Here is a 27454-nt window from a genome sequence, read left to right as displayed (position 1 = left end):
CCTCATGAAATTATGTAGATATGAGGAGAAAGCAAAAGTCTCTACCTATCCATTGATGTAAACATATCCCCTGTCTGATTCACATGATGTTTCTTGGCCACTTGAAACAAGTTGTGTCATGTTTGGGTAGTGATTCACTGTGCCAAATTTTTTCAAGATTGTTGTCTTGGCCTACTTTGCATTGATAACCAAATATAATCTCAGCGACTGTTCAAACAATAAACTAAACTGTAGCCTGTTCAAACAATAAACTAAACTGTAGCCGTAGAAGGGCAAAAATGACAAAATACAGATACAAAATACCATAAAGATTAATGTATCAAAATTAACAACAACAAAAAAATATATATATTTTGCAAGTAGCCAACCCGAACAGCAACATTTTCAGTAATGGTTACAAAAACCTTTTTCTTGCTATGACTGTGATATGTTGTTGTTTATCTACCTGAGTTGACCAAGTCACTCTGGATAAGAGTGTCTGCTAAATGACCAACATGTAAATGTATACAGTGTATGTGAAAATGAACATCCCAAAATGAACTACAAAGCACACTGGGTATTATCATTGCCCTTGTTTCGGGGGCGGCACTCATTGGAATAATACTCAGCGTGCTTTGTTTTGTGATTGTTCATTTTTACATTTACATTTACATTTGAGTCATTTAACAGACACTTTTATCCAGAGAGACTTACAATTGCATTCATCTTAAGATGGCTACACGAAACAACAACATTTCACAATTGTATTAAGTACATTTTCCTTCAAAGTATTTATCAAAAATGTTACAATTATATTGAGTTCATTTAACAGACGCTCTTATCACACCACCATGCTATCCGACTTCTGATACCAATGCAGGCTGGCACAAAATGTAAACCGCTCTAAAAATTGTTATGGGAAAGTGTTTTGTGTTTAGAAAATACAAATTACAGAATTTTGAAAATACTAAATACATTGAAGTTTAGTTCAGCCCAGTGTAATTCAAATTACAAAATACTCAGAAGTAATTAATTAAAATATGTAAAATATGCTCCCTTTTGAAGGTTCTAAAGATTTGGTTGTCAGGCAAACATTTTAGTGGCCCCTCTTAACTGTGGAGAGAGAAGTACATTTCCTGCAATTCTACGCATTTTGCCATGGGGAGAGAAAATGCTGCAGTTTTAAAGCAAGTTTTCTGCAAGTCTACACATTTTGCCATGGGGTGAAGAGAAATGTTAGTTTTTTTTTCCAAATTTCATGCAATTTATTATTTTTCCCATGGGAAAATTGCCGTTTTAAAGCTGATTTCCTACAATTCTACCCATTTTGCTATGGGGTGGAGAAGAATCTTTGCCGTTTTAAAACAAATTTCCTGCAATTCTACACATTTTGCCATGACTTATGCCATGATAATAGGATATCTGAGTGAGAGTGACTAACAAAATCAATGTGGGCCCCCTTTAGGTCAGAGCCCCTGGGCACGTGCCCTGCTTGCCCGGTCGGTATTCGTCCATGATAACTACAAGTTTTAATAGTTGGCTAGACTAATTTACCAATCTAAAAATTGTTAGCTGACATGGCTTATTGAGTTACTGACATAACAGGAGAAAAACTGCTGATGCACAACCAAATCTCAAAATTGCACCTTGTGTATACTACATGAAATGTGTGATCTTTTGTAGCTCAGTTGTTGGAGCCTGGTGCTTGTAACACCAGGGTAGTGGGTTTGATTCCCGTGGACCACTCATACATAAAATGTTAGCACATAACACTGTAAGTCGCTTTGGATGGAAGCATCTGCTAAATGGCATATGTTATATATTCTAACTTTCAACAGTAATTTAAGACCCCAACTGAGTTCCTAATATAATTGTTTTAACATGTCTGCGACCCATACTTAAAAAATGCTTTAGACTGTCAGAATGGTGAAAACAATGAATGCTGAGGGCAAATAGAAAGCCACAATTATCACAAATCCAAACAATTTTAATTAACCCCCTAACTAATAGTGAGCATGCAACTTCAGATTATTTCCCCCACTCTTCCCTACCAGCCAATTAAGGAAGTTCTGAGGAGTGCAACCAGGGCTGGATGAAAAAATCATAGGCTCAGAGGCTTTGTTGTTTTATAGCTCCTTAATTTCATGCAATTCTATGTCACTTACATGACAGAATACATTAGCTGAATCTTTTGTAATACCACACAAATGACCGAAATGACACTCTGACACTGACAAACGGAGATCAATCTGGTCTTGAATTCAAACAAACAATAGCCCAGGCCACTGAATCAACACACACATTGTACAATATTGGGAGGCAATATACACTGAACAAAAATATAAACGCAACAGGTAAAGTGTTGGTCTCATGTTTCGTGAGCTGAAATAAAAGGTCCCAGAAATGTTCCATACACACAAAATTCTCTCAAATGTTGTGCACAAATGTGTTTACATCCCTGTTAGTGAACATTTTTCCTTTGCCAAGATAATCCATCCGCCTGACAGGTGTGGCATATCAAAAAGCTGATTAAACATCATGATCATTACACAGGTGCACCTTGTGCTGGGGACAATAAAAGGCCACTGTAAAATGTGCAGTTCTGTCACACAACACAATACTAGACATCTCAAGTTTTGAGGGAGCATGCAATTGGCATGCTGACTGCAGGAATATCAACCAGAGCTGTTGTCAGAGAATGTAATGTTAATTTCTCTAACATAAGCCGCCTCCAACTTTGTTTTTTATTTTATTTGGCAGTACGTCCAACTGGCTCAACAACCGCAGACCATGTGTATGGCGTTGTATGGGCGAGCGGTTTGCTGATGTCAACTTTGTGAACAGAGTGCCCTATGGTGGCAGTGGGGTTATGATATGGTCAGGCATAAGCTACGGACAACGAACACAATTGTATTTTATCGATAGCAATTTGAATACACTGTGATGAGATCCTGAGGCCCATTGTTGTGCCATTCATCCTCGCCATCACCTTATGTTTCAGCATGATAATGCACAGCCCCATGTCTCAAGGATCTGTACACAATTCCTGGAAGCTGAAAATATCTCAGTTCTTCGATGGCCTGCAAACTAAGCAGACATTTCACCCATTGAGCATGTTTGGAATGCTCTGGATCGGCGTGTACCACAGCATGTTCCAGTTCTGCTAATATTCAGCAACTTCGCACATCCATTGAAGAGGACTGGAACAACATTCTACAGGCCACAATCAACCTGATCAACTCTATACAAAGGAGATGTGTCGCACTGCTTGAGGTAAATACAGATCACACCAGAGATTGACTGGTTTTCTGATCCACGCCCCTACCTTTTTTAAGGTATTTGTGACCAACATATGCATATCTGTATTCCTCGTCATGTGAAATCCATAGATTAGGGCCTAATGATTTTCTTAAATGAACTGTAACTCAGTTCAATCTTTGAAATTGTTGCATGTTGCATTTATATTTTTGTTCAGTGTCTTAGTATTCAGACCCCTTGACTTTTTCCACATTTTGTTACGTTACAGCCTTATTCTGAAATGGGTTAAATAAATAAAAATCCTCAGCAATATACACACAATAACCCATAATGACAAAGCAAAAACAGGTTTAAGAAATGTTTGCAAATTTATAAAAACGAAAAACCTGAAATACCTTATTTACATAAGTATTCAGCCCCTTTGCTGTGACATTTGAAATTGAGCTCAAGTGCATCCTGTTTCTATTGATCATCCTTGAGATGTTTCTACAACTTGATTGGAGTCCACCTGTTGTAAATTCAATTGATTGGACATGGTTTTGAAAGGCACACACCTGTCTATATAAGGTCCCACAGTTGACAGTGCATGTCAAAACAAAATCCAAGCCATGAGGTCGAACGGAATTGTCCGTAGAGCTCCGAGACAGGATTGTGTCAATGCACAGATCTGGGGAAGGGTACCAAAACATTTCTGCAGCTTTGAAGGTCCCCAAGAACACAGTGGCCTCCATTCTTAAATGGAATAAGTTTGGAAGCACCAAGACTCTTCCTAAAGCTGGCTGCCAGGTCAAACTGAGCAATCGGTGTAGAAGGGCCTTGGTCAGGGAGGTGACCAAGAACCCGATGGTCACTCTGACAGAGCTCTAGAATTCCTCTGTGGAGATGGAAGAATCATCCAGAAGGACAACCATCTCTGCAGCACTACACCAATCATGCCTTTTTTTGGTAGAGAAGGCCAGATGGAAGCCACCTAAAGACAAGATTCTCTGGTCTGATGAACCCAAGATTGAACTCTTTGGCCTGAATGCCAAGCATCACATCTGGAGGAAACCTCCCTGCAGCATCATGCGGTGGGGATGTTGCAGCATCATGCGGTGGGGATGTTTTTCAGCAGCATGGACTGGGAGACTAGTCAGGATCGAGGAAAAGATGAACGGAGCAAAGTACAGAGAGCTCCTTGATGAAAATCTGCTCCATAGCGCTCAGGACACAGCAAAGACAACGCAAGAGTGGCTTCGGGACAATCAGAGCCTTACAAGCGTGCCGCGGAAAGGCCCAACAGCATTCCTAAGAAGGCCTGGTTCTGAAAGAGATACACGATAAACGAAGGCATTTACACGTAAATACAGTCATGATTTCTTGCTCCAAACAGGCAGCGGTTCGTGTGCAAAGTACATGATTACTGTCAGAGTACTTCCTAAAATGTACCAATGATAAGTGTCTCTTTCTCTCTCGCTCTCTCTCTCCCTCCATCTCCTTTGTAACAAGCGACCATAAATTGTCAGTCCGTTAGGGACCTTTTTCTAATGTTTTAAGCGTGTTTTTTCCCCATGTGTTATCATTTAGTTAGCTAGTAAATAAATAATTAAACCAATTTGTGTAGTACTGAATCATAAGGCTGGGTTTTTTGCAGATGCAGGAAATTACGACTGTTCGGAATGATATTATACGAGGTTATGATTAATACGTTGACTGTTTTATGGATGTGATAGGTAAGAGTTTAATTCGGGAGTTGGTAACTCTTTAAACAACCGCTCTCGTGGTGCTCCAAATCCTAATGAGTTAATTGTTACATGATTAATTTAATCATAGTTGGTTGATTAGATAAATAATAGTCATTAGATTAATGAAAGTAAAGTCACGACAGGATTATGTCTATGGACACAATGCAACAATCTGTACACTATATTTGGCACATATGCTGTACAAACTAACTGTAGGCATACCGGTAAATGTCAAAATAAAGGAAACACTTGAGAAAACAAGGTATACAAAGTATATGTTATGGTGGGGAGCGGGGTGCATTTTCCTGGCATGGTTTAGGTCCACTTGTAGAATCTATGCCAAGGCGCATTGAAGCTGTTCTGAAACACCCTTTTAAGACACTTTATGTTGGTGTTTCTTTAATTTTGGTAGATACCTGTATGTGCTTGTGATAAAACCTAATCCACAGTTATTTTTATAAACTATTGATCCTCTGTGGATAAATTATGCTCTCTGGTGTATTTTGAGGGGGGGGGGGGGGGGTCTGCCTTGATTGGGTAACTGATTAATACAAATAAAATGCATAATAAATAAATGTGACTGTTAATTTGTGACCAACCAGTTACTCACGTGGGCCTCATACCTCCTCTCCTCCCCCCATCTGATATTAGCAGAGCAGCAGCAGCAGCAGCAGGCTGTCTACAGTACACTCATTGAGTGGGCTCTTGAGTCTTCCTGTGGTTGGCGGTTGCATTAAAAAAAATATATATATATATACTACATACAGTATATAATATATAGCCTACAGTACATATTTACTTAATAAATAAATAAAAAATTGTGCTGCCTATTGTGTACCCCACGGGCCTGGGCCCAGAGGCTTCAGCTCCTGTAAGCCCCTGCATTAATCCGTCCCTCCTGCATTAATCCGTCCCTCCTGCATTAACCCGTCCCTTAGTGCGACGAAGTTTGAGGATATTTTTCAATAAAAGTAAAGGACAGTAATGGTATGAGTAAGGTAGGAAGCCCACCCCGGTTTTGATAGGCAATAAGATACTAATGTATCATGAAAGATTGTGGATATTTGGTCTGGTAAAGCGGTTTTATGCTCTGACTGAATGGGAGCTAATAATTATGAGGTTTTTAAATCTGCTGGTCTCGGCTATCTCGGGAAGAAATGACCAAGACCGAGGCTGTGTTCGAATACCCATACTAATATTCTAACATACTGTACACTACATACTTAATGAGTATATACTATATACTATTAGTTCCTTTTAGTATACTGTAAACGAACGGTTTCGTTTCAGTTGAGCGTACTATAGCTTCGCCTGTCTACCGGAAGTTGATGCTGTTGCTACGCAACCTCTTGCTAGCTAAACATTATATGATTTTGGGTGTGTTTGTAAATTCAATCTGCAGTGCTGTTGTCAGATTGTAAATTCAGAGCGATTCGCTCTCGGAGATTTCACACTGGACGCTCTGGCCGAAGAGTAGGGTTGATCCGAGTGTTCAATTGCAGTCAAGCACCCAAGCTAACTGGCTAATGTTGGCTAGCTACTTCTAGACACCAATGAGAGAACACCTCACTCTGACAATTTTACTCGCCATAGCAGAGCTGGTTAGGCTGTTTTCATGTTATCCAGAGCGTTGGTGACTGTAACTGTGCTGCTGGCAACAATTTATTACTCCCTTTTTTTGCCGACGTTTACTGACACCGGCCATATTCAACAGTGCTCTTAAATCGGAGTAGATAGCCAGAATTAACAATGTCCATTGAAACGCACAACGACTATACCACTTAGCTAAGAGTGATGTGAATAATCAAGTCAATAAACGTTGGTTTGTTAGATAGCAGACAGTTAATATACTGCCTGGCAAGTTCGATGTATTTGTATCCAACTAACGTTATGTAACTAGCTAACATGCCGGTACATACTGCTGTAATGCTATGTGGTTTGTAAGGATAGCGTAGCTAATAAATTGTCAGCCAACATATCATGTGTAACATAACTTATTTGAAAAGTCATTACTTTAATACATTGCTCAACATTTTCTTTACATTTGTCATTAGTTAGTTCAATGAATTGGTATTTGCTCTCGACGAACTTCGGCTGCATATTTTCTGCTATTTTCTTCAAATCTGAAATCTGAATTTAGTACATCCGGGAACTTTTGGCATGCTAACTATATCCATACTATGACAAATAAGTATACTATATACTCAATTCACGTCACAAATAGTAAGGTTAGCGTGGTTAGTATGAGTATTCGAGTCTTTAAGACCGAGTAAAAATGTACAAGACATTGTGACAAGACCAAGGCCAGGGTTGCCAGGTCAAGCTAAAATATCTAGTCCATTGACCACTCAAAACTCACCCAAAAGGCCTGAAAACAAACCCAATTTTTTTGTTTACAGCAAGAGAGGAGTTGCTATATCTGTACAATAAACCCTTTTTCCATAACGTTATCAAGCCTATTAAGAAGGAATATCATAGTAACTTGTAATGACGTTAGAAGCAAAATTCGCATTTCCTCAAAATAAGAATTATTGCAAGCTATGACATTGCTTAATCATAGCAGTCAAACGAGTTAAATCGACATCCACTGATGGAAAATTGTATGGCGAATTTAATAAGGGCAAATTAGATTTTCTCTTGCCCCATATTCAAATTCCTTTATTATGTCATAAGAAGTGGAAGCTGCTGAGGGGAAGACGGCTCATAAAAATGTCTGGAATGAAGTCAATGGAATGGTATCAAAAACATCAAAGACGTGGTTTCCATGTGTTTGATACGATTCCATTGACACCATTCCAGCCATTATTATGAGCCATCCTGCCCACTGCAGCCTCTACTGGTCATAAGGCACAAGGGGTATGGTATATGACCAATATACCATGGCTAAGGGCTGTTTTTAAGCACGACGCAACGTGGAGTGCCTGGATACAGCCGTTAGCCGTGGTATATTGGCCATATACCACAAACCCCTGTCGTGCCTTATTGCTATAAACTGGCTAGCACTGTAAGTAGAACAGTAAAAAGTCATATTTTTTCATACCCGTGGTATATGGTCTGATATACCACGGCTTTCAGACAATCAGCATTCAGGGCTCGAACAAGGTTTATAAATCTAAATGAATCCCCTTTGCGCATGTGCATAACTATACATAAATCCCACAGAAGAGTGATGAAAGTTGGACAGAGGATCTCGAAATCTCTGCGGAAGAAACACTTGGATGAACATAAAAAAACTAATGTTAGGCTATTTTCTGGCAATTGTGCCGTTATTATGTGCCATATGTTAAAACTACAAACCGTATAAAATGGCCCATTTGCGAGATTGACTTGTCATTTCAATAGGCATAGGCTACAGACTAAAATCTGGGTTTATGATTGTAATTACATTTTGCCATAGTTTGCTTAGCTAAAGGCAGGTAGCCTATAGCCCCTTCAGGCCTACATCTAATTTCAGATAGTCTACAGTAGCCTGTAGTTCAAATTAGCAAACTAATTTATGAATGAATAGCGAGGCAATTTTGTAAAAAGAGATGCTGTGTTTCCCAATAGCCTGCTGGAATAGGCTACTGAGGATGGTGTCATAATTTAAATCACTGAAATAAATATTAATAATGGAACTGAATATGCTTGTCAACAACAACCAGTTGTATTTTTTCTAGAAATAGTTTTACCTGTAGCCTAATCTGACTATTGTTACCGTCAATCTAATGTGTTCATAATAACACGAGGCTACAACAACAAACTGAAGTAATAGGCTATTTATTAAATTGGTTTGCCAGGTCTCGGTAGGCTACACAAGTGGCACCAATTGATTCGCAATGACTCCAGTGATAATGTTCCACATAAAAACAACCACGTGTGTCACACCCTGATCTGTTTCACTTGTCTTTGTGCTTGTCTCCACCCCTCTCCAGGTGTCGCCCATCTTCCCCATTGTCCCCTTTTCTGTTTGTCTGTTGCCAGTTCATCTTGTCTTGTCAAGCCTACCAGCGTGTTTTTTGTACTTCTGTTTTCTAGTTTTCCCAGTTTTGATCATTCTGCCTGCCCTGACCCTGAGCCTGCCTGCCGTACCTTTTGCCACTGCCCTGGATTACGGACCTCTGCCTGTCCCCGATCCTGAGCCTGCCTGCCGCTCTGTACCTTACAGACTCTGCCCTGGACTACCGACCCCTGCCTGGCTTTGACCTGTCCTTTGCCTGCCCCCTGTTTATATAATAAACGTCCGTTATTCGAACTGTCTGCATCTGGGTCTTTTCCTGAGCCGAGATAACGCGAGGGAGTTCCATAACTTCCATTTCAAATTTCCTCTCGGGCTGACCCCGAGACCCAAGAACAGATCATGCATAAAGCCCTTTGCTTGATACCATTTTCTTTAAGCAGCCAACATTAGAATGCAGTTTAAACCACCTCTGAGTGAATTTATGTAATGCACTCGTGCGCCAAAAGTCATTTTCCAGTGCTTTGTCTCCATTATTTATTTAGTTCTAGCATATTATTATTATGTTTTATGGAAAAAGGGTTGGAAATAGGTGTCTCCATAATGACAATCTTTATAGCCCACCTACAACTAGTAAAAAGTTGTCACAACCGTGCACGCGTGCTGCTCTCTCTTTCAATTCAATTTAAGGGGCTTTATTGGCATGGGAAACATATGTTTACATTGCCAATGCAAGTGAAATAGATAATAAACACTTGACTCCCAAGTGGCGCAGCGGTCTAAGGCACTGCATCTCAAATCCAGGCGTGATTTGGTATCCCATAGGATGACGCACAATTGGCCCAGCATCATCCAGGGTAGGCCGTCATTGTAAATAAGAACTTGTTCTTAACTGACTTGCCTAGTTAAATAAAGGTTACATAATTTTTTTTAAATAAAGGTTACATTATTTTTTTAAATATTTTTTTTATATTCAACTTTACATTAAAGTTCCAAAAGAATAAAGACATTTCAAATATACAGTGTTGTAATGATGTGCAAATAGGTGCATACAAAAGGGAAAATAAATCAACAGGTTGTATTTACAATTGTGTTTGTTCTTCACTGGTTGCCTTTTTCTTGTGGCAACAGGTCACAAATCTTGCTGCTGAGATTGCACACTATGGTATTTCACCCAATAGATATCTCTCTGGCTCCTCTCGCTCATGTGACTCAGTCAATAACTGTAGCGCTCTCTCTACACACACACACACAAACACCTCTGGCCCTCCCCACCAGTCACTCACTCAGCAACAGCACTGCCTGACAGTCAGTAGCAGGTCACAGTGAAATACATATGTTTTAAGAGAAAAGTGGTGCAACTTAAAATAGCCCAAAAACCCGCAACATCATTTTCGAAGTAGCCCAATTTCGCGGGAAAATCTACGAACATGGCAACACTGACCATATAAGGTCTCGAGCATGGACTCTCCTCGAGTACTGGGCCTTAAAAACTGCTGGCAAGTAAATAATATTTGCTCGGGCACATTATTTAATTATAAATCTGATTCTTTCACATGGGGGGAGATGTGGGAAACTAAAAGGCTTGCTTGCTGTTTACCCAGCTAGGTAATACGCTGCTAGTGGAGTAGCCTACAGCAAATTAGTTGTAAATGGTAGCCATGTGCTGGATGTGCCCTCAGCGCACAGGGGCGGGTGAGGCCATGAGATCAATTTGACAACGGTTGTGGCACACTTGATAACAAAGCAGCCAGTCTTCAGACACATTTCCAGTCTGAACTAGCAGATGGTTCTGATGGCGCAAAATAACATTATGGCCCTTCACACTTGTTGAAACCAAAGCAATTAGTCTGGTTGTCTCTAAGCAATGAGATCTCTTATAAAACATAAATGTCTCAAGCAGGTGCACTTTTTTTCAACCGGGTCCTCCTAATGCAAAATAAATATATATATATATAATAAAAAAAATATCAGAGGTTATCAATTATACTGCATGCTTGAAGGATAATTTATCATTTACAAAAAATATGTAGACTATTACATTGAATTATAATGTTAAATTGTGGGCCTATGAATCTATGGATTCATTCCAAGTTAACCATTAATAATAGGGCTAGCCTACATTTCCAACATTTTACATTGTGGCATCACATGCACTTTTACTTGGTTTTTACGCACATTCTCTTTCAATGATATGCACAATGTTAAGACATTGTGCTACACAAGGTAAATGGCAAGCCCCCTATTATAAAACCCTATGCAATAGGTATATTAACTTATCACAGTGAAGAGGTACAAATTAGAGTATGACAATTTAATAATGCATTGCAATTGTGAATTACATGATTATGCTGAATTGAATTATTTTTATAAAGTTATGGCTAAATTGTGTTGTGTATGTCGCAACAGGTGGATGAGTCCCATGGATGTTATAGCCTAAATAAACGGATTGGAATAAGATATTATCACGTTTAAACTCCCCAATATTTGCAAAGTTATTCCCATATCAATATTATTATTATTACCATGATGTATTGTCAGTAGTGGAACCTGCTGAGCATTACTGGAGAGATGCGTAGCTCTGTGTTGTGTGAAGCTACTAGCTTGACTATATTAGCCAGGTACACTGGACGCGAGATTCAGCCCTCCGGTGTGACGTGCGCCGACGTCCGCCCCCAGATCCTCATTATCAGTAGAAAATGGGCAGTCCGAGAAGACAGCGCCGTCCAAAACGTGAGACTCATGTGACAGAGGTAGGTCATTGCGAGCGAGAGTCAGGGGTTTATTTAACACGTAGCGCTGTCCTCCCCCACTTTCCCAACGCGCAACCAAGACTAGTGCATCTGCGGGACTCCCTCTTGACTGACTACGTGGAGATCTCCGGGACACTGCTCCCATTATGCGATAAATAATCATAACAACAACAATGCAAATGTAAAATAGATTACTTATCTCTACAAATTGGAGGAAATAGTGAAATATTTTTGTGAAAAATTTCAAGGACTATTTACTTTCATTCAATTTCATATGCGTTCTTGAGTGAAAACATTGGGAAAACAAGCTTGCCCTTTCCTGCGTCATTTGGAGTAGCTTAAAGAGAATGGAAATGGAAAGGATTCCAAGTGCGCAACCCACCCCCAAGCACCAGCAGGCTGAGCTGTCTGACATGCAAGGGTAAGTTGCTGATGATTCTTCTTGTGCCGTATGCCATGCTTGCCCTCGTCATATTGGCATACATTTGCGTCTCCTGACATTGAGTGCGCAACCTCACCAAATCCACATCTCATTGACTGTCTTCTGGTTTTCTTTAGGATGGATTTCCCTATGTATGTATACAAATCCCGTCGGGGAATGAAACGAGGAGATGATAGCAAGGTTGGTTGATATTTTATATATTTTTTTTATAGAAACAATATTGGTGTTTATTCACTTAATTAACTGTTTGTAAATATGATTACAATAGAATAATATTATGATTATATACAATGCTATTGAAACAGTGATTTATTTAGATCAATTAGTTGGCCTGATCATTCCGATCATGTGGTGACCTATTTTCCCATATGATGTAATCCTTGGAGTCCATGTTACTGTTCACAGTGCTGCTTGTCAAACTGCTGAGGTTGTTATATAACCTCAATATCACCCCTGCCTTTAGGAAACCTACAAACTGCCTCACCGACTAATCGAGAAGAAAAGGCGTGACAGGATAAACGAGTGCATCGCTCAGTTGAAAGATTTATTGCCCGAGCACCTGAAACTTACAGTAAGTTCCTATTTATCTTGAAGTAGCACATTACTTAAGCGCGATCAAGTGGTTGCTTGGTGGTACTTCAGGTTAAGGTGACAGCCTGACTAACAGGTGAGATCTGTAAAGGAATTTTAAATTAATGAATGTGAATACTTAAACAAATGGCATCTTTGAGATGTTAACTAAAATTGAACACATTTCCTCTGATTTGTATTTTTATAGATTAAAGAATGTAATATTACACATTACACTTTTGTATTTGAGTAGATCTACTTAGTTTTTGCTTTTGATTGTTGTTGTTGTTGTTGAGAAAGTTTGTGTGCATGTGTGTGTTAGTAATCCATAAGAGATGAGCCCGTGCTGAAAGTAGTGTGTGTTCTTCCATAGACTCTTGGCCATCTGGAGAAGGCTGTGGTTTTGGAGCTCACGCTTAAGCATGTGAAAGCTCTAACCACTCTACTGGAAAACCAGCAGCAGAAAATCCTCAGTCTGCAGAATGGCATGCAAATCGGTGAGCAAACACACACACAATAAGATGATTATGCAGAAGCGCATACAAATCAGTGAATTTAAATATAGCTTGTGGTCTCTTGCCTTGGCTAGCTTCAATTTGGATGCAGACCACATCCTCACTAATTCTCAAATGCAGCACAGTGCATTGCTCATCTACTGCATTATAATAACATAATAATAGAATAAGGAACTGAGTCAGAATAACTGCTAAGTTTAGTTTGGATGTGGTTGCGTAGAATGGGAATTTATACCCATATTAAGATATATTACATACGAGAATCATGTAAATACGATGAAAGTAGTTTGGTAGTTTCCATAATAATGCATTGTGGTAGATCTGTGTTTGACAGCGTTTGTGGTGTTGTTCATTCCTGTCTACAGAGCAGTCCTCTCCCAGCCAGGAGAACAGTGAGGAGATCTTCCGCTCAGGCTTCCATGTCTGTGCCAAGGAGGTGCTGCAGTACCTGGTCAACCAGGAGGGTCACGGTGACCTTACACCCTCCCACATGGTCAACCACCTGCACAAGGTGGCCGCTGAGGTCCTCCAGGGTCCTCCCCGTAGCCCCTGCAAACCCCGGCCTGAAGAGACCACCATCCACTACCAACATCATCAGGCCCACAGGGAGAAGCCTGCAGGCCAGCCCCCCAAGCCCAGTGAAGGGCATGGGAAGAACTGCGTTCCCGTCATCCAGCGGAGGTATGCCCATGCGGGCGGCGAGCAGAGCGGCAGCGATACAGACACAGACAGCGGCTACGGTGGCGAGCAGGTTGAGCATCTGGCGTCGCATGCAGGGTACTACGGCCAGGAGAGACAGCTGAAGAGGGCGCTGGGCGAAAAGAGGGCATCATTTTGCATTAAGCAGGAAGATGAGGCGTGCCACAAACGCAGCCGGGTCGAGTCATCCGAGGACGAGTCTCTCTCAGGCGGAGAGTCGTCCTCATCCTCCTCCAGCGGCCACGGCAGCTACATGAGCGCCTACTCCCCTCACCAGGCCCAACCTCATCCCCTCTGCATGCCCTTCTACCTCATCCCCCCCTCTGCCGCTGCCTATCTGCCCATGCTGGAGAAGTGCTGGTACTCAGGGGCCATGCCCATGATTTACCCTGGCCTGGGGGGCTCTGCGCAGGGCATGCCTAGTGACAGGCATGCCCCCTCTCCCTCGATCATGATGTCCCCCAGGGGGCGCTCTCCCTCTCCCCCCACCGTAGCCCAAAGCCCCATGGACTCCCCAGCCTTCCTCCAAGTGTTAAAGCAGGTACTTCCCATGAACCTGGAAACCAAAGACTGAGAGACCACTGAACACTTACACAGAAAAATTTTATTGAACATAGACTGCTATGCTGAGAGGGTACACGGAGGAGAACATGACCGGACAGTCAGATCACCCACCACCACCCCTCTCCCCTCATCCCAGAAGTCAGAAGACAGAAGGGAGACAGACAGAGTGCATGCAGAAGGTCTGGTCCCAGACCGGTGAGGCATAATCCACAGCTGCAAACAGAAAAAGAGAATAAAAGAAAGAGGGAATGTGTGGATGGAAGACAGCTCAACCTGTTTCCTAACCCTCTCTGAATGTTTGACTTTATACCCCCACCAGATTGCTGAGTGCAACATTGACCCCACTGATCTGGATACACACACACACACACACGGTTGAATGTATAAATGTAAAAAAGTGGCAATCCCGTAGATGCTGCTGTTGAGGTTTCTACATGCTGTGGACACTGACAGGGCTCAGCTGTACACACACCGTCCTTGTAAACCATGTCACACCAAATGTCAATAGTCACCATTCACCCAAAGGTTGCTGTCTATTTACCTTAGGTCACCATTGCCATCACTGACAATGCGCTTTGCCCCATTCCCTATGACAACAACAAACATCCTGAGTGAAATTATTTCCCTACTGTATGGAGTTAGTGAGGTCATCATGTGACCATGTCAAGTTGGGAATTCACTGACATTTTAGAGGGACTCTTTGTAATTATTGTTTATACTTCTTGTACATCTCTATTTTTGATACGTGTCCTTGCGCTCGAACCAGAGAGAAAGGTTGGACAGTCGTTTTACCGCATAATAACTCAGAAATCATGTACATACTGTAGCCCTGTGCTGACCCTGATCTGCAATCTGATTATGCTCAAGTCAAACCTGGAGTTTATCATACTGTTGCCTTTTACTTGTGAACCACTGATAAAAGAAAACATCAGATGTTTATGAAATGTATTTGGGAGTTGGCGAGAAGTGAATGTATATGTTTTAACAGAAGATTCGTTTTCTATAGAAAGAGGTACTTTGATATTTTGGGACCTACCAGAAAGATGTTTGATGTACATATTTTGTCTATAAATGTTGACATACATTATATAAGCGTATTAATAAAGTATTTTATCTGCTTGGTTCGTCATGAGTGAGTAGAGTGCATGTTGCGGTGAAATGTATATTCTGGGATCAAGTTCTGCCACAAACACAACAGCTCTAATGAGGCCCGCTAATCGTTAGCTGTCTTATCGGCTGCTATCTGAACAAAACCCCACTACACGGAACCCCACTAACCTACCGACGGAAACCGACGGAAACGCACGAGGTATCTACAAACAGACCTCCATCCTATGCTGCTACCGATAGCCATATACCCGGCCAGCTGTCTGGATCGCCACGACCCCAACCAACCTCTACTCACTGGACCCTTATTGATCACTCGATTAAGCATGCCTCTCCTTAATGTAAATATGCCTTGTCCATTGCTGTTCTGGTTAGTGTTTATTGGCTTATTTCACTGTAGAGATTCTAGCCCTGCTCTCTATACCATATCCAACCTCTCAGTTCCACCACCCACATATGCGATGACATCACCTGGTTTCAATGATGTTTCTAGAGACAATATCTCTCTCATCATCACTCAATACCTAGGTTTACCTCCACTGTATTCACATCCTACCATACCTTTGTCTGTACATTATTCCTTTAAACTATTTTATCGCCCCCAGAAACTTCCTTTTACTCTCTGCTCTAGTAGCTCTAGGCGACCAATTCTCATAGCTTTTAGCCGTACCCTTATCCTACTCCTCCTCTGTTCCTCTGGTGATGTAGAGGTGAATCCAGGCCCTGCAGTACCTGGCTCCACTCCTATTCCCCAGGCGCTCTCTTTTGATGACTTCTGTAACCGTAATAGCCTTGGCTTCATGCATGTTAACATTAGAAGCCTCCTCCCTAAGTTTGTTTTGTTCACTGCTTTAGCACACTCTACCAACCCGGATGTTTTAGCCGTGTCTGAATCCTGGCTTAGAAAGACCACCAAAAATTCAGACATTTTCATCCCCAATTACAAGATTTTCAGACAAGATAGAACGGCCAAAGGGGGCGGTGTTGCAATCTACTGCAAAGACTGCCTGCAGAGTTCTGTTATACTATCCAGGTCTGTTCCCAAACAATTTGAACTTCTACTTTTAAAAATCCACCTCTCTAAAAACAAGTCTCTCACCGTTGCCGCCTGCTATAGACCACCCTCTGCCCCCAGCTGTGCTCTGGACACTATATGTGAACTGATTGCCCCCCATCTATCTTCAGAGCTCGTGCTGCTAGGCGACCTAAATTTGAACATGCTCAACACCCCAGCCACCCTACAATCTAAGCTTGATGCCCTCAATCTCACACAAATTATCAATGAACCTACCAGGTACCACCCCAATTCCGTAAACACGGGTACCCTCATAGATATCATCCTAACAAACTTGCCCTCCAAATACACCTCTGCTGTTTTCAACCAAGATCTCAGCGATCACTGCCTCATTGCCTGCATCCGTAATGGGTCAGCGGTCAAACGACCTCCACTCATCACTGTCAAACGCTCCCTAAAACACTTCAGCGAGCAGGCCTTTCTAATCGACCTGGCCGGGGTATCCTGGAAGGATATTGATCTCATCCCGTCAGTAGAGGATGCCTGGTCATTTTTTAAAAATGCCTTCCTCACCATCTTGAATAAGCATGCCCCATTCAAGAAATTTAGAACCAGGAACAGATATAGCCCTTGGTTCTCTCCTGACCTGACTGCCCTTAACCAACAGAAAAACATCCTATGGCGTTCTGCATTAGCATCGAACAGCCCCCGTGATATGCAACTTTTCAGGGAAGCCAGAAACCAATATACACAGGCAGTTAGAACAGCCAAGGCTAGCTTTTTCAAGCAGAAATTTGCTTCCTGCAACACAAATTCAAAAAAGTTCTGGGACACCGTAAAGTCCATGGAGAATAAGAACACCTCCTCCCAGCTTCCAACCGCTCTGAAGATAGGAAACACTGTCACCACCGACAAATCCACTATAATTGAGAATTTCAATAAGCATTTTTCTACGGCTGGCCATGCTTTCCACCTGGCTAACCCTACCCCGGACAACAGCACTGCCCTCCCCTCTGCTACTCGCCCAAGCCTTCCCCATTTCTCTTTCTCCCAAATACAGTCAGCTGATGTTCTAAATGAGCTGCAAAATCTGGACCCTTACAAATCAGCCGGGCTAGATAATCTGGACCCTTTCTTTCTAAAACTATCTGCTGAAATTGTTGCCACCCCTATTACTAGCCTCTTCAACCTCTCTTTCGTGTCGTCTGAGATCCCCAAAGATTGGAAAGCAGCTGCGGTTATCCCCCTCTTTAAAGGGGGGGACACCCTTGACCCTAACTGCTACAGACCTATATCTATCCTACCCTGCCTTTCTAAGGTCTTCGAAAGCCAAGTCAACAAACAGATTACCGACCATTTCGAATCACACCACACCTTCTCCGCTATGCAATCTGGTTTCAGAGCTGGTCATGGGTGCACCTCAGCCACGCTCAAGGTCATAAACGATATCGTAACCACCATCGATAGGAAACAATACTGTGCAGCCGTATTCATTGACCTGGCCAAGGCTTTTGACTCTGTCAATCACCACATCCTCATTGGCAGACTCGACAGCCTTGGTTTCTCTAATGATTGCCTCGCCTGGTTCACCAACTACTTCTCTGATCGAGTTCAGTGTGTCAAATCGGAGGGTCTGTTGTCCGGGCCTCTGGCAGTCTCTATGGGGGTGCCACAGGGTTCAATTCTTGGACCGACTCTCTTCTCTGTTTACATCAATGATGTCGCTCTTGCTGCTGGTGATTCTCTGATCCACCTCTACGCAGACGACACTATTCTGTATACTTCTGGCCCTTCTTTTGACACTGTGTTAACAACCCTCCAGGCGAGCTTCAATGCCATACAACTCTCCTTCCGTGGCCTCCAACTGCTCTTAACCCTTTCATGCGTGAGTTCCAAATATCTCTAACGGTCGCCCCAGCGTGAGTTTTTTTATGCACGTGATATTAGAACGTTCTCTCCATTCCAGAATGTGTTTGTTATGTAACAGTACATTTCATCCGCGCTGCCCTCAAACAAAAGCACGCAGCCTGTTTTTATTTGTCAATTTTAAATTATTTCTAACAAGTTTTTTATTTTCTAATAACAGTTTGAAATGAGGTGTGTTCCGCCTCATTCATTCACATAAAAGTAGTCATTTTTACTTTTGCGGACCAATTAATTTTTTTGACATTTCTGACCCGGACAAAATTCCCCAAACACTTCTCAATTGTTTGTGCAGGACATTTACTCATCTGCCGTCCTGCATACACGTGTTCATATTATTCCACCTGTCGCCTGCATCGAAATCAAAGTTGTTTTCGTTACCAATAATACCTTTGGAAATGTGTGCGTTTCTATCAAAGTTCCTTATTACGTTATAATAGTTTCTGCATGTCGTGTTATGTCGTTTCTACTGTAGCATCATGTTTTTGTGTATATTCCTTATAACCGCGGACACGCGATGTAACGTTACTCATTTCATAACATTTATGGTGTTATACTCAATGCTTAGGTAGCTAGCTACATTCTCCTATTAGCTCTGGAAAACAATGCTAATTGCGTCAGGGAAGTATTAGCATGTGTTGTATTTTGAAGCTACCCTGGCCTTATGACTCCCAAGTGGCACAGCGTCTCAGTGCTAGAGGCGTCACTCCAGACACCCATCTTCAAATCAAGACTGCGTTTCTATCAAAGTAAGTGCCTAATTACGTTATTGTGTCGTGTTATACCGTTTCTACTATAGCTCACTGTGTGAATGGAGCATAATATATTTGTATATATTCCTTATAACCGCGGACACGCGAGGTAACGTTACTCACCTTTTATGGTGTTATATTCAATCGTGCTTATGTAGCTAGTTACATTATTCTATTAGTTCTGTAAAACAATGCTAAATGCGTCAGAAGTATTTGCATGTTGTATTTTGACGCTACCCTGGAAAAATTGAAAAATATCTTATACCACTTGGTCGTTTTCTGAGTGCATTCCACAAAGCTGTTTATCATCCACTGCCCCCATTTTGAGGTAATAGTCAAGCACGCAGTCTGGTTTCATGTTTCTCTGTCTGGTTTGTTTCTCTCTCCCGTCAGGTGGTCCACCTTCCCTGTGGCCGACATGGTTGCTGTATGGACAGTGGAGAGGACATGGACGTCTCGTTTGTCATGCCACTTTACTGCCAGCTGTTAACATTTCTTATTTTGTATAATGGGTCATTTAGGATGGTAGTAGCGTTGATGAAATGCAGTCATAGCAGCAGAACTAGAAAGCAGTCTTTACTGTCACCAGGAATGTATACATTTCACTAATTGTGGTTGTCCCCCACTCCTGGCTCTCTCTTATCCTGTAGCTCCAAGGCATAGCAATTGGTCTCTACTATGTCTCCCACCAGCTCCTCTGTCAGAAACAACTTGAAGCACTCTGCCTCAGTTGGAAATGGCAAGGGGCGTTGCACTCCAGACTGGGACTCATCAAAGCAAACACCGGGGCCAGGAGGGGTGAAACAGCAGGGCCAGGAGGGGTGAAATGACTGGTGGCCTTCCAGCTACCACAGAACTCCTGTACTTCATCCACTGTTGGTATGCCTCCATCACCACCAGCATCTTCAAAGGGAACTGGGACTTTGTCAGTGGACAAGGGAAATTCAGATTCAGGGTTCTCAATGGCTACAAGGTTGGGGGGCAGCTCCTCACTGTCACTGTCAGAATCTGATTCCTGACTTTCATACTCAGACTCATTGTCAGAATTTTAAAAAATCTCCAGAATTTCCACATTTGTTTGTTGTCTCCTTTTGAAAGACATTGCTAATGCTTCAGCTCATCTCACTAGCTACATACATAAACAACAACACTGAATGGTTTAGAGTGAGAGGGTACGTGGTTGACTGCCGGCACGCGCCACTTGTATCAATAAATCACTATCAGAAAATGTTTTGTGTGGCAATTATTTGTGTATTTACGGTTTTATTCACATGTTTTCAAATCTAGGTGACAAATCATGCATTCCGATTCTTGCACAGATTGTAATGGGCACATATTATGTGTGTAAAATACTTTTTTGAAGGTTGTACTGATTATGATGAGCTAAGCTAATTCCAGCTGTGTAGTCATGTTTGTTGACGTTCAATGCATTCTGGGTTCACGTAATCGTCTGTTTGACCAAAGATGTTATAACAAAATGAGGTGAGTAAGAGTTCACTCGTTTTTTGAGGACTTCCGGAAATGAATGGTGGGATGTGAACGACGGTAGACGACACACCCCTTCAACATGCATACTATAAACAGACCAAACTCATCTCGTCTTCTCTTATTATCTTCGGTTTCTGTGAGGAAAAAAAAATGCATGGCTGCGCGCTGAAACTAACCGTCGGATTACTTTCGATTTCTAAAAAGTGCTTTACCTAATTATTTCGATCAATGGTGTGCTCACCCGTGATGTGATTAATTATACATAATAATTGCTATTAGCTAATTCATATTGTAGTTTGTCAGCCGAGAGTTAGAAAATATGACTGCTTGTGTTGGGTCAATCTTTCCTCAGCGCTAGGACAAATGTAGCCTACATTTTTCCGGTTAGGATGATTGTGTTATGCTATATATTCTTCTGTGAATATCTGAACATTGAATCCAAAAATAAACTGCTCACATTCTGGACATAACTTTGTAAGGACTGTGTTTGTGTAAATAGTTTCTGAAAAAAGTGTGGCCAGCTCAAACGCTGATTGTTGCGTCATTCGAAACTGGCCGTTCTAAACGAGCGTTCTAAATGAGTGTTCTAATCACACGGGTGTGATCGTAAGCTTCAGGGACCACTGTAGAACGATCACACCCGTGTGATGGTACGTGTGAAAGGGTTAAATACAAGTAAAACCAAATGCATGCTCTTCAACCGATCACTGCCTGCTCCTGCCCGCCTGTCCAACATCACTACTTTGGACGGCTCTGACTTAGAATATGTGGACAACTACAAATACCTAGGTGTCTGGTTAGACTGTAAACTCTCCTTCCAGACCCACATCAAACATCTCCAATCCAAAGTCAAATCTAGAATTGGCTTCCTATTCCGCAACAAAGCATCCTTTACTCATGCTGCCAAACATACCCTTGTAAAACTGACCATCCTACCAATCCTCGACTTCGGTGATGTCATTTACAAAATAGCCTCCAAAACCCTACTCAATAAATTGGATGCAGTCTATCACAGTGCCATCCGTTTTGTCACCAAAGCCCCATATACTACCCACCACTGCGACCTGTACACTCTCGTTGGCTGGCCCTCGCTTCATACTCGTCGCCAAACCCACTGGTTCCAGGTCATCTACAAGACCCTGCTAGGTAAAGTCCCCCCTTATCTCAGCTCGCTGGTCACCATAGCAGCACCTACCTGTAGCACGCGCTCCAGCAGGTATATCTCTCTAGTCACCCCCAAAACCAATTCTTCCTTTGGATGCCTCTCCTTCCAGTTCTCAGCTGCCAATGACTGGAACGAACTACAAAAATCTCTGAAACTGGAAACACCTATCTCCCTCACTAGCTTTAAGCACCAGCTGTCAGAGCAGCTCATAGATTACTGCACCTGTACATAACCCATCTACAATTTAGCCCAAACAACTACCTCTTTACCTACTGTATTATTTATTAATTTATTTTGCTCCTTTGCACCCCATTATTTCTGTCTCTACTTTGCACTTTCTTCCACTGCAAACCAACCATTCCAGTGTTTTTTAGTTTTTATTTTACTTGCTGTGTTGTACTCACTTCGCCTCCATGGCCTTTTTATATTTTTATTTATTTATACATATATTTGTTTGCCTTCACCTCCCTTATCTCACCTCACTTGCTCACATTGTATATAGACTTATTTTTTTTTCACTGTATTATTGACTATATGTTTGTTTTACTCCATGTGTAACTATGTGTTGTTGTATGTGTCGAACTGCTTTGCTTTATCTTGGCCAGGTCGCAATTGTAAATGAGAACGTGTTCTCAATTTGCCTACCTGGTTAAATAAAGGTTAAATAAATAATGGGGAGAGTTGCTGCAGTCTATCTGCTTGTCTGGCCCGGCTGGTCATAAGGAGAGACACATTGCTATGGATGTTCTCTCTGCTTCTGACATACATAAATAAACACACACACAGAGACCGTGGTGGTCCCTCAACAATCTGTAAGCTCCAAAGGCCATTTTTTATATTTATCTGGAGGTCATTTGGATGCCGAAGCACAATAATGTAAATAATACAAATACTGAGCTAAATTATATTGCAAAAAGAAATTGGGAAATTATATTATTTTATATTAATACAATTGCTTAGAGAAAGAGATTTTGTTTATCAAGCAATATTGTTATTCTCTCAAAAAGATGGGGGTTTTAAGAGATTGGAGAACACATTCCTCCCATACAGTATCTTTCCAGATCCTAGATATCCTTCTACTGCGCTTATGGACTGCCCTCTTCAATTCAAACTACAGGTTTTCAATGGGGTTAATGTCTAGAGACTGAGATGGCCACGGCAAAATGTTGATGTTGTGGTCAATAATTTCTTTGTGGATTTTGATGTGTGCTTGGGGTTATTGTCTTGCTGGAAGATCCACTTGTGGGGAGGTTTCTGCCTCCTGGCAGATGTAACCAGGTTTTTAGCTCAAATATCCTGGTAGATAGTTATAATCATAATGTTATCACTTCATAGTCCAGTCTATATAGTTTATGGACAACAAAGAATTGGGCATTGGGTCAAAGATCCTGGTGCAATGATGATTATTAATAAACTGGGATCAAGGTTTAAAGAACTGGTGTACATTTAAGTCAAAGCTGTTCAGTTTAACAACCATCTCAGGCTGATCAATATTGTCCAATAGGAGAAGATAAATGTGGAAGCACATAATAGACAGACACAAAGTAAATGCCAGCAGACACGTCATTTTTACAGCTACCTATGATTTTGATCACACACGGCTGTCACATGTGCAGCCACACTGCTGTCCCTGGGTAGCGCTGAGCTGTGATTGGTGAGTTGATGGGACCAGGAAGGGAGAGATGCTCGGCGTTCAGGCATGGTCACTGCTCTTCATCACAGACACACCAACCTTCTCTCATATATGTTTACAAATACAGCTCATTTAAAATGACTCTAATAGAAAGCCTCTGATAGGCCACTGATAAGCTCGGTTTCCATCCAATTGGTGACAGCTTTTCATGCAAATATTTTAAAATCCTCATTAATATGCTCATTTTCTCAAGAGAGCTGTGTTTCCATCAAATTGACTTGTTGTGGATAAAAAGCTGTGCATGATGACATAGTGCACATAAAAATAACTTTTGCAGTTAAATTCCCATGTACCAAGTAAAAAATACTAGTTGAATGGGTTTCCATCGCATTTTCAACTCTACTGATGGTTTTATCACAATGTTGCATTAATAGTGAATGTGCACACTCTGGTATTTCCACGTGTGCTCTAGCCAACAGCTTGCAGTAGATAGCCTACCGTGCAGGTAGGCCTATAGCCTAAACTATGAGATTATTATGGACAAAAGAGTGAGAATATTTTTGATTTGTCAAACGGCAGCCAAGCATCGATCATTATGTCACAAGAATAAGACCCTCAATATGTATTAGAAAGGAGCATCAAGCTCATCACATTGCACTTTCACTACCCTGTGACAATCGTAATTTATTTAATCTGTAGCCTCATAAACTGCATGCTTTCCCAGAGTCGTAGTGGGAGGATCACATGTCATTGCGTGACTCCAAGTTTACTTCGATATGATTGTTATTATATCAATATGTGCGTATAAAAGCGTTTCCAACGACATGTCTCACATTATTAATTTTACCAACACAAAAACAATCCACCTTGTCTATCGTATTTTGTTTTGTTGACATTTGGAAAGTTTACCGACAAATGTGCTGTTTCCATCAGGCCTGTCGTGACATTTTTTATCCAACGTACTTTACTCGCCTAAAATGTTTGGATGGATAACTGGTTATAGACACTATTAAATGGCACATACCTACTAGACTTTGTTTGGTGTCTTCTCTCCCTAGTGTGTAGATATGATACTACATTTGCTATTAATCTATCATGTTTTTCTGTGCTGTTATCCAGTGGAGAACCTCAGCCCTGTGGGGGCCCCTGCTGGTAAAATAAGGAACCCAAACCTCATTGATATGATAAAAGAATGACCTCAGCAAAACATAGAAATGGTTGAGGCAATAGTTAAGGCAAATATTTATTAAAACAAAGCAATCATTTCATACTTCCATAACAATGTTTTGCTTATGGGTCAATACACATACTTAGATTTGCCCTCACTGTCCTGCTAGTGGGGGTTTGGTAAAAGATTCTGGCTGCGTTTGGGGCTCATCTTTAACTCCAGCCCCTAGATGTATTTCGTAGATCTGTTGTATTGGCCGATGTTGTTGTTACAGTTAAGCAGATTCACAGCGTCTGGGTTCCCATAGAGTTCCCCTAGTTTGGCTTTGAGCTTGGGGACCGTCAACATGTGACTCTGCCATTGGCCACATTCTGCCCCACGTAGCCCAGAGCAAAGGATTTATTATTATTTTTGTTGTTGTTGTCGTATAAATCAGATCAAAGCAAATTTTATTAGTCACATACACGTGTTTAGCAGATGTTATTGCGGGTGTAGCGTAATGCTTGTGTTTCTAGTGCCGACAATGCAGTAATATCTAACAAGTATTATAACTGGGTGGTTCGAGCCCTGAATGCTGATTGGTTGACAGCCGTGGTGTAACATAATGTATACCACGAGTATGACAAAACATATATTTTTACTGCTCTAATTATGTTGGTAACCAGTTTATAATAGCAATAATGCACCTCAGAGGTTTGTGGTATATGGCCAATATACCACGGCTAACGGCTGTATCCAGGCACTCCGCTTTGCGTTGTTCATATACCACACCCCCTCGTGCGCTATTGCTTAAATATCTAACAACTGTACAACATATACCCAATACACACAAATCTAAGTAAAGAAATGGAATTAAGAATATATAAATATATGGACGAGCAATGCCAGAGCGGCATAGACTAATATACAGTAGAATAGAATAGAATACAGTATATACATATGAGAAGAGTAATGTAAAATATGTAAACATTATTAAAGTGACTAGTGTTCCATTTACTAAAGTGGCCAGTGATTTCAAGTCAATGTATATAGGTATCAGCCTCTAATGTGCTAGTGATGGCTATTTAACAGTCTGGTGGCCTTGAGATAGAAGCTGTTTTCAGTTTCTCGATCCCAACTTTGATGGACCTGTACTGACCTCACCTTCTGGATGATAGCGGGGTGAACAGACTTGGGTGGTTGTTTTCCTTGATGATCTTTTTGGCCTTCCTGTGACATCAGGTGCTGTAGGTGTCCTGGAGGGCAGGTAGTTTGCCCCTGAGGATGCGTTGCGCAGACCGCACAACGCTCTGGAGAGCCCTGTGGTTGCGGGTGGTGCTACAGCCTGACAGGATGCTCTCAATTGTGCATCTGTAAAAGTTTGAGGGTTTTAGGTGCCAAATTTCATCAGCCTCCTGAGGTTGAAGAAGCACCGTTGCGCCTTCTTCACAACTGTGTGGGTGGACCATTTCAGTTTGTCAGTGATGTGTACGCCGGGAAACTTGAATCTTTCCACCTTCTCCACTGCGGTCTCGTCGATGTGGATAGGAGGGTGCTCCCTCTGCTGTTTCCTGAAGTCCACGATCATCTCCTTTATTTTGTTGATGTCTTACTCACGTCGGACCAAACACCTGTTGTAGGAAACAGAGGCAACAAACAGGGCCCAGACCCGCCTGGCCACGGAGCACTCAACAAACAGATGGTATATGTTTTCAGTGTCAGTGCATCCGTGAGGGTAGCTCTCTGTACATGCTATGTGCCGTCTATACATACATTCCCTAGTGGGGACGAAACCATGAACAGCCATCCATGCAATGTCTTTCTGTTTGTGATGCGGTGCTGAATGACGTTTCACCATACCTGTTGCGGTCTACGGCTGAAATGGCGCTTAGGTGGGCGATGATGTCCTTGTACTTCCAGGATGCCAGCCCAGCCGTGGGCAGACGTGTCCTGAACCCCAAATCTCTCCACGTCTTGTCCACTGGTGGAGAGTCCCAGCACAGTGTTCTCGATGGTGCTGAGTCCGAGGGTTCTGAGGATGGGGGTGGCAAAGTATCATTCAACGTGCCTGGCTTTCCTGACTGTCTTGCGGATGTTGGTGACCAAGTTGGATAGTCCCTGTGCCCTAATGATGTTAAGGATGTCTGTGACCCCCTTCCCCATGTTCTCAACTGCTTTGTACAGGGTGCTGCGCTTGAGTCGTTCCATCTGGCTCCCCCAAAGGTGAACATCATGCATTCTATCTTCTTCCTGGTTGCTCTGTCTGGGGGAACACCCTGCCTAGGTACAGGAGAATGGGGAGAATGTTTGCCTTCAAGACCAGGATCATTCTGAGGGACCATGCGTTCCATTCGCAGATCTTCTGTTGGATGTGGCGGATTATCTCCCCTTAGCTGACGGAGCCACCTCCATCCCTCTGGAAGGTGACCACAAGCAGCTTGATGGTCTATGTTTTGATAGGGAATGAGGTAGGGAGAGTCTCATGCCAGTCCTGTGACAGGTATAGTTCACTCCCTTGTTGACAAGGGCACCAGTGGTTGCACAGAGTCGTCCACCACTTTTGTTGCTGAGGCGATGGAGCGACTATCTGTGCCGATGTTGGTGATGTCGTCCATGTACGCCGCCACTTTAAGCCTCTCCCCCAGTATCTGGTAGCCAGGGATTCCTGGTGTTGACCTGATCTTCTGGAGAAAAGGCTCTAGGTAGAGGATTTACCCCAGAGAGGCCAAGGGGCAGCCTTGGTGTATGCCGGATCAGATAAGGAATGGGTCTGTGATGGTGTT

The 27454-nt window shown here is 42.1% G+C and overlaps 1 protein-coding gene and 1 long non-coding RNA gene across 2 annotated transcripts; both read left to right on the top strand.

The window, feature by feature from the left end:
* The first annotated feature begins 11653 nt into the window (after positions 1-11653).
* Positions 11654-15559, top strand: LOC139560305 (class E basic helix-loop-helix protein 40-like). Its single transcript, XM_071376958.1, has 5 exons — positions 11654-12072; positions 12210-12273; positions 12557-12664; positions 13037-13160; positions 13544-15559. The coding sequence occupies exons 1-5, from the start codon at positions 11999-12001 to the stop codon at positions 14449-14451; spliced, it is 1278 nt and encodes a 425-aa protein (XP_071233059.1). The 5' UTR covers positions 11654-11998; the 3' UTR covers positions 14452-15559.
* Positions 15560-19097: 3538 nt separating this feature from the next.
* LOC139560311 (uncharacterized) lies at positions 19098-20468 on the top strand. Its single transcript, XR_011671910.1, has 2 exons — positions 19098-19235; positions 19632-20468. It is a non-coding gene; the product is annotated as an uncharacterized lncRNA (long non-coding RNA).
* Positions 20469-27454: the final 6986 nt, after the last annotated feature.

The sequence above is a fragment of the Salvelinus alpinus genome, chromosome 2 (genome assembly GCF_045679555.1).
Source record: "Salvelinus alpinus chromosome 2, SLU_Salpinus.1, whole genome shotgun sequence".
Taxonomy (NCBI): domain Eukaryota; kingdom Metazoa; phylum Chordata; class Actinopteri; order Salmoniformes; family Salmonidae; genus Salvelinus; species Salvelinus alpinus.
The sequence above is the reverse complement of the archived record's forward strand: the minus strand, read 5'-3'. Positions and strand labels throughout refer to the sequence as shown.

Bases quoted from the DNA above. Each gene is read 5' to 3' on its own strand.
- LOC139560305 (XM_071376958.1), top strand. From the start codon at position 11,999: ATGGAAATGGAAAGGATTCCAAGTGCGCAACCCACCCCCAAGCACCAG. The intron at 12,665-13,036 runs GTAAGTTCCTAT...GTTCTTCCATAG, and splicing joins CCGAGCACCTGAAACTTACA to ACTCTTGGCCATCTGGAGAA. The intron at 13,161-13,543 runs GTGAGCAAACAC...TCCTGTCTACAG, and splicing joins GCAGAATGGCATGCAAATCG to AGCAGTCCTCTCCCAGCCAG.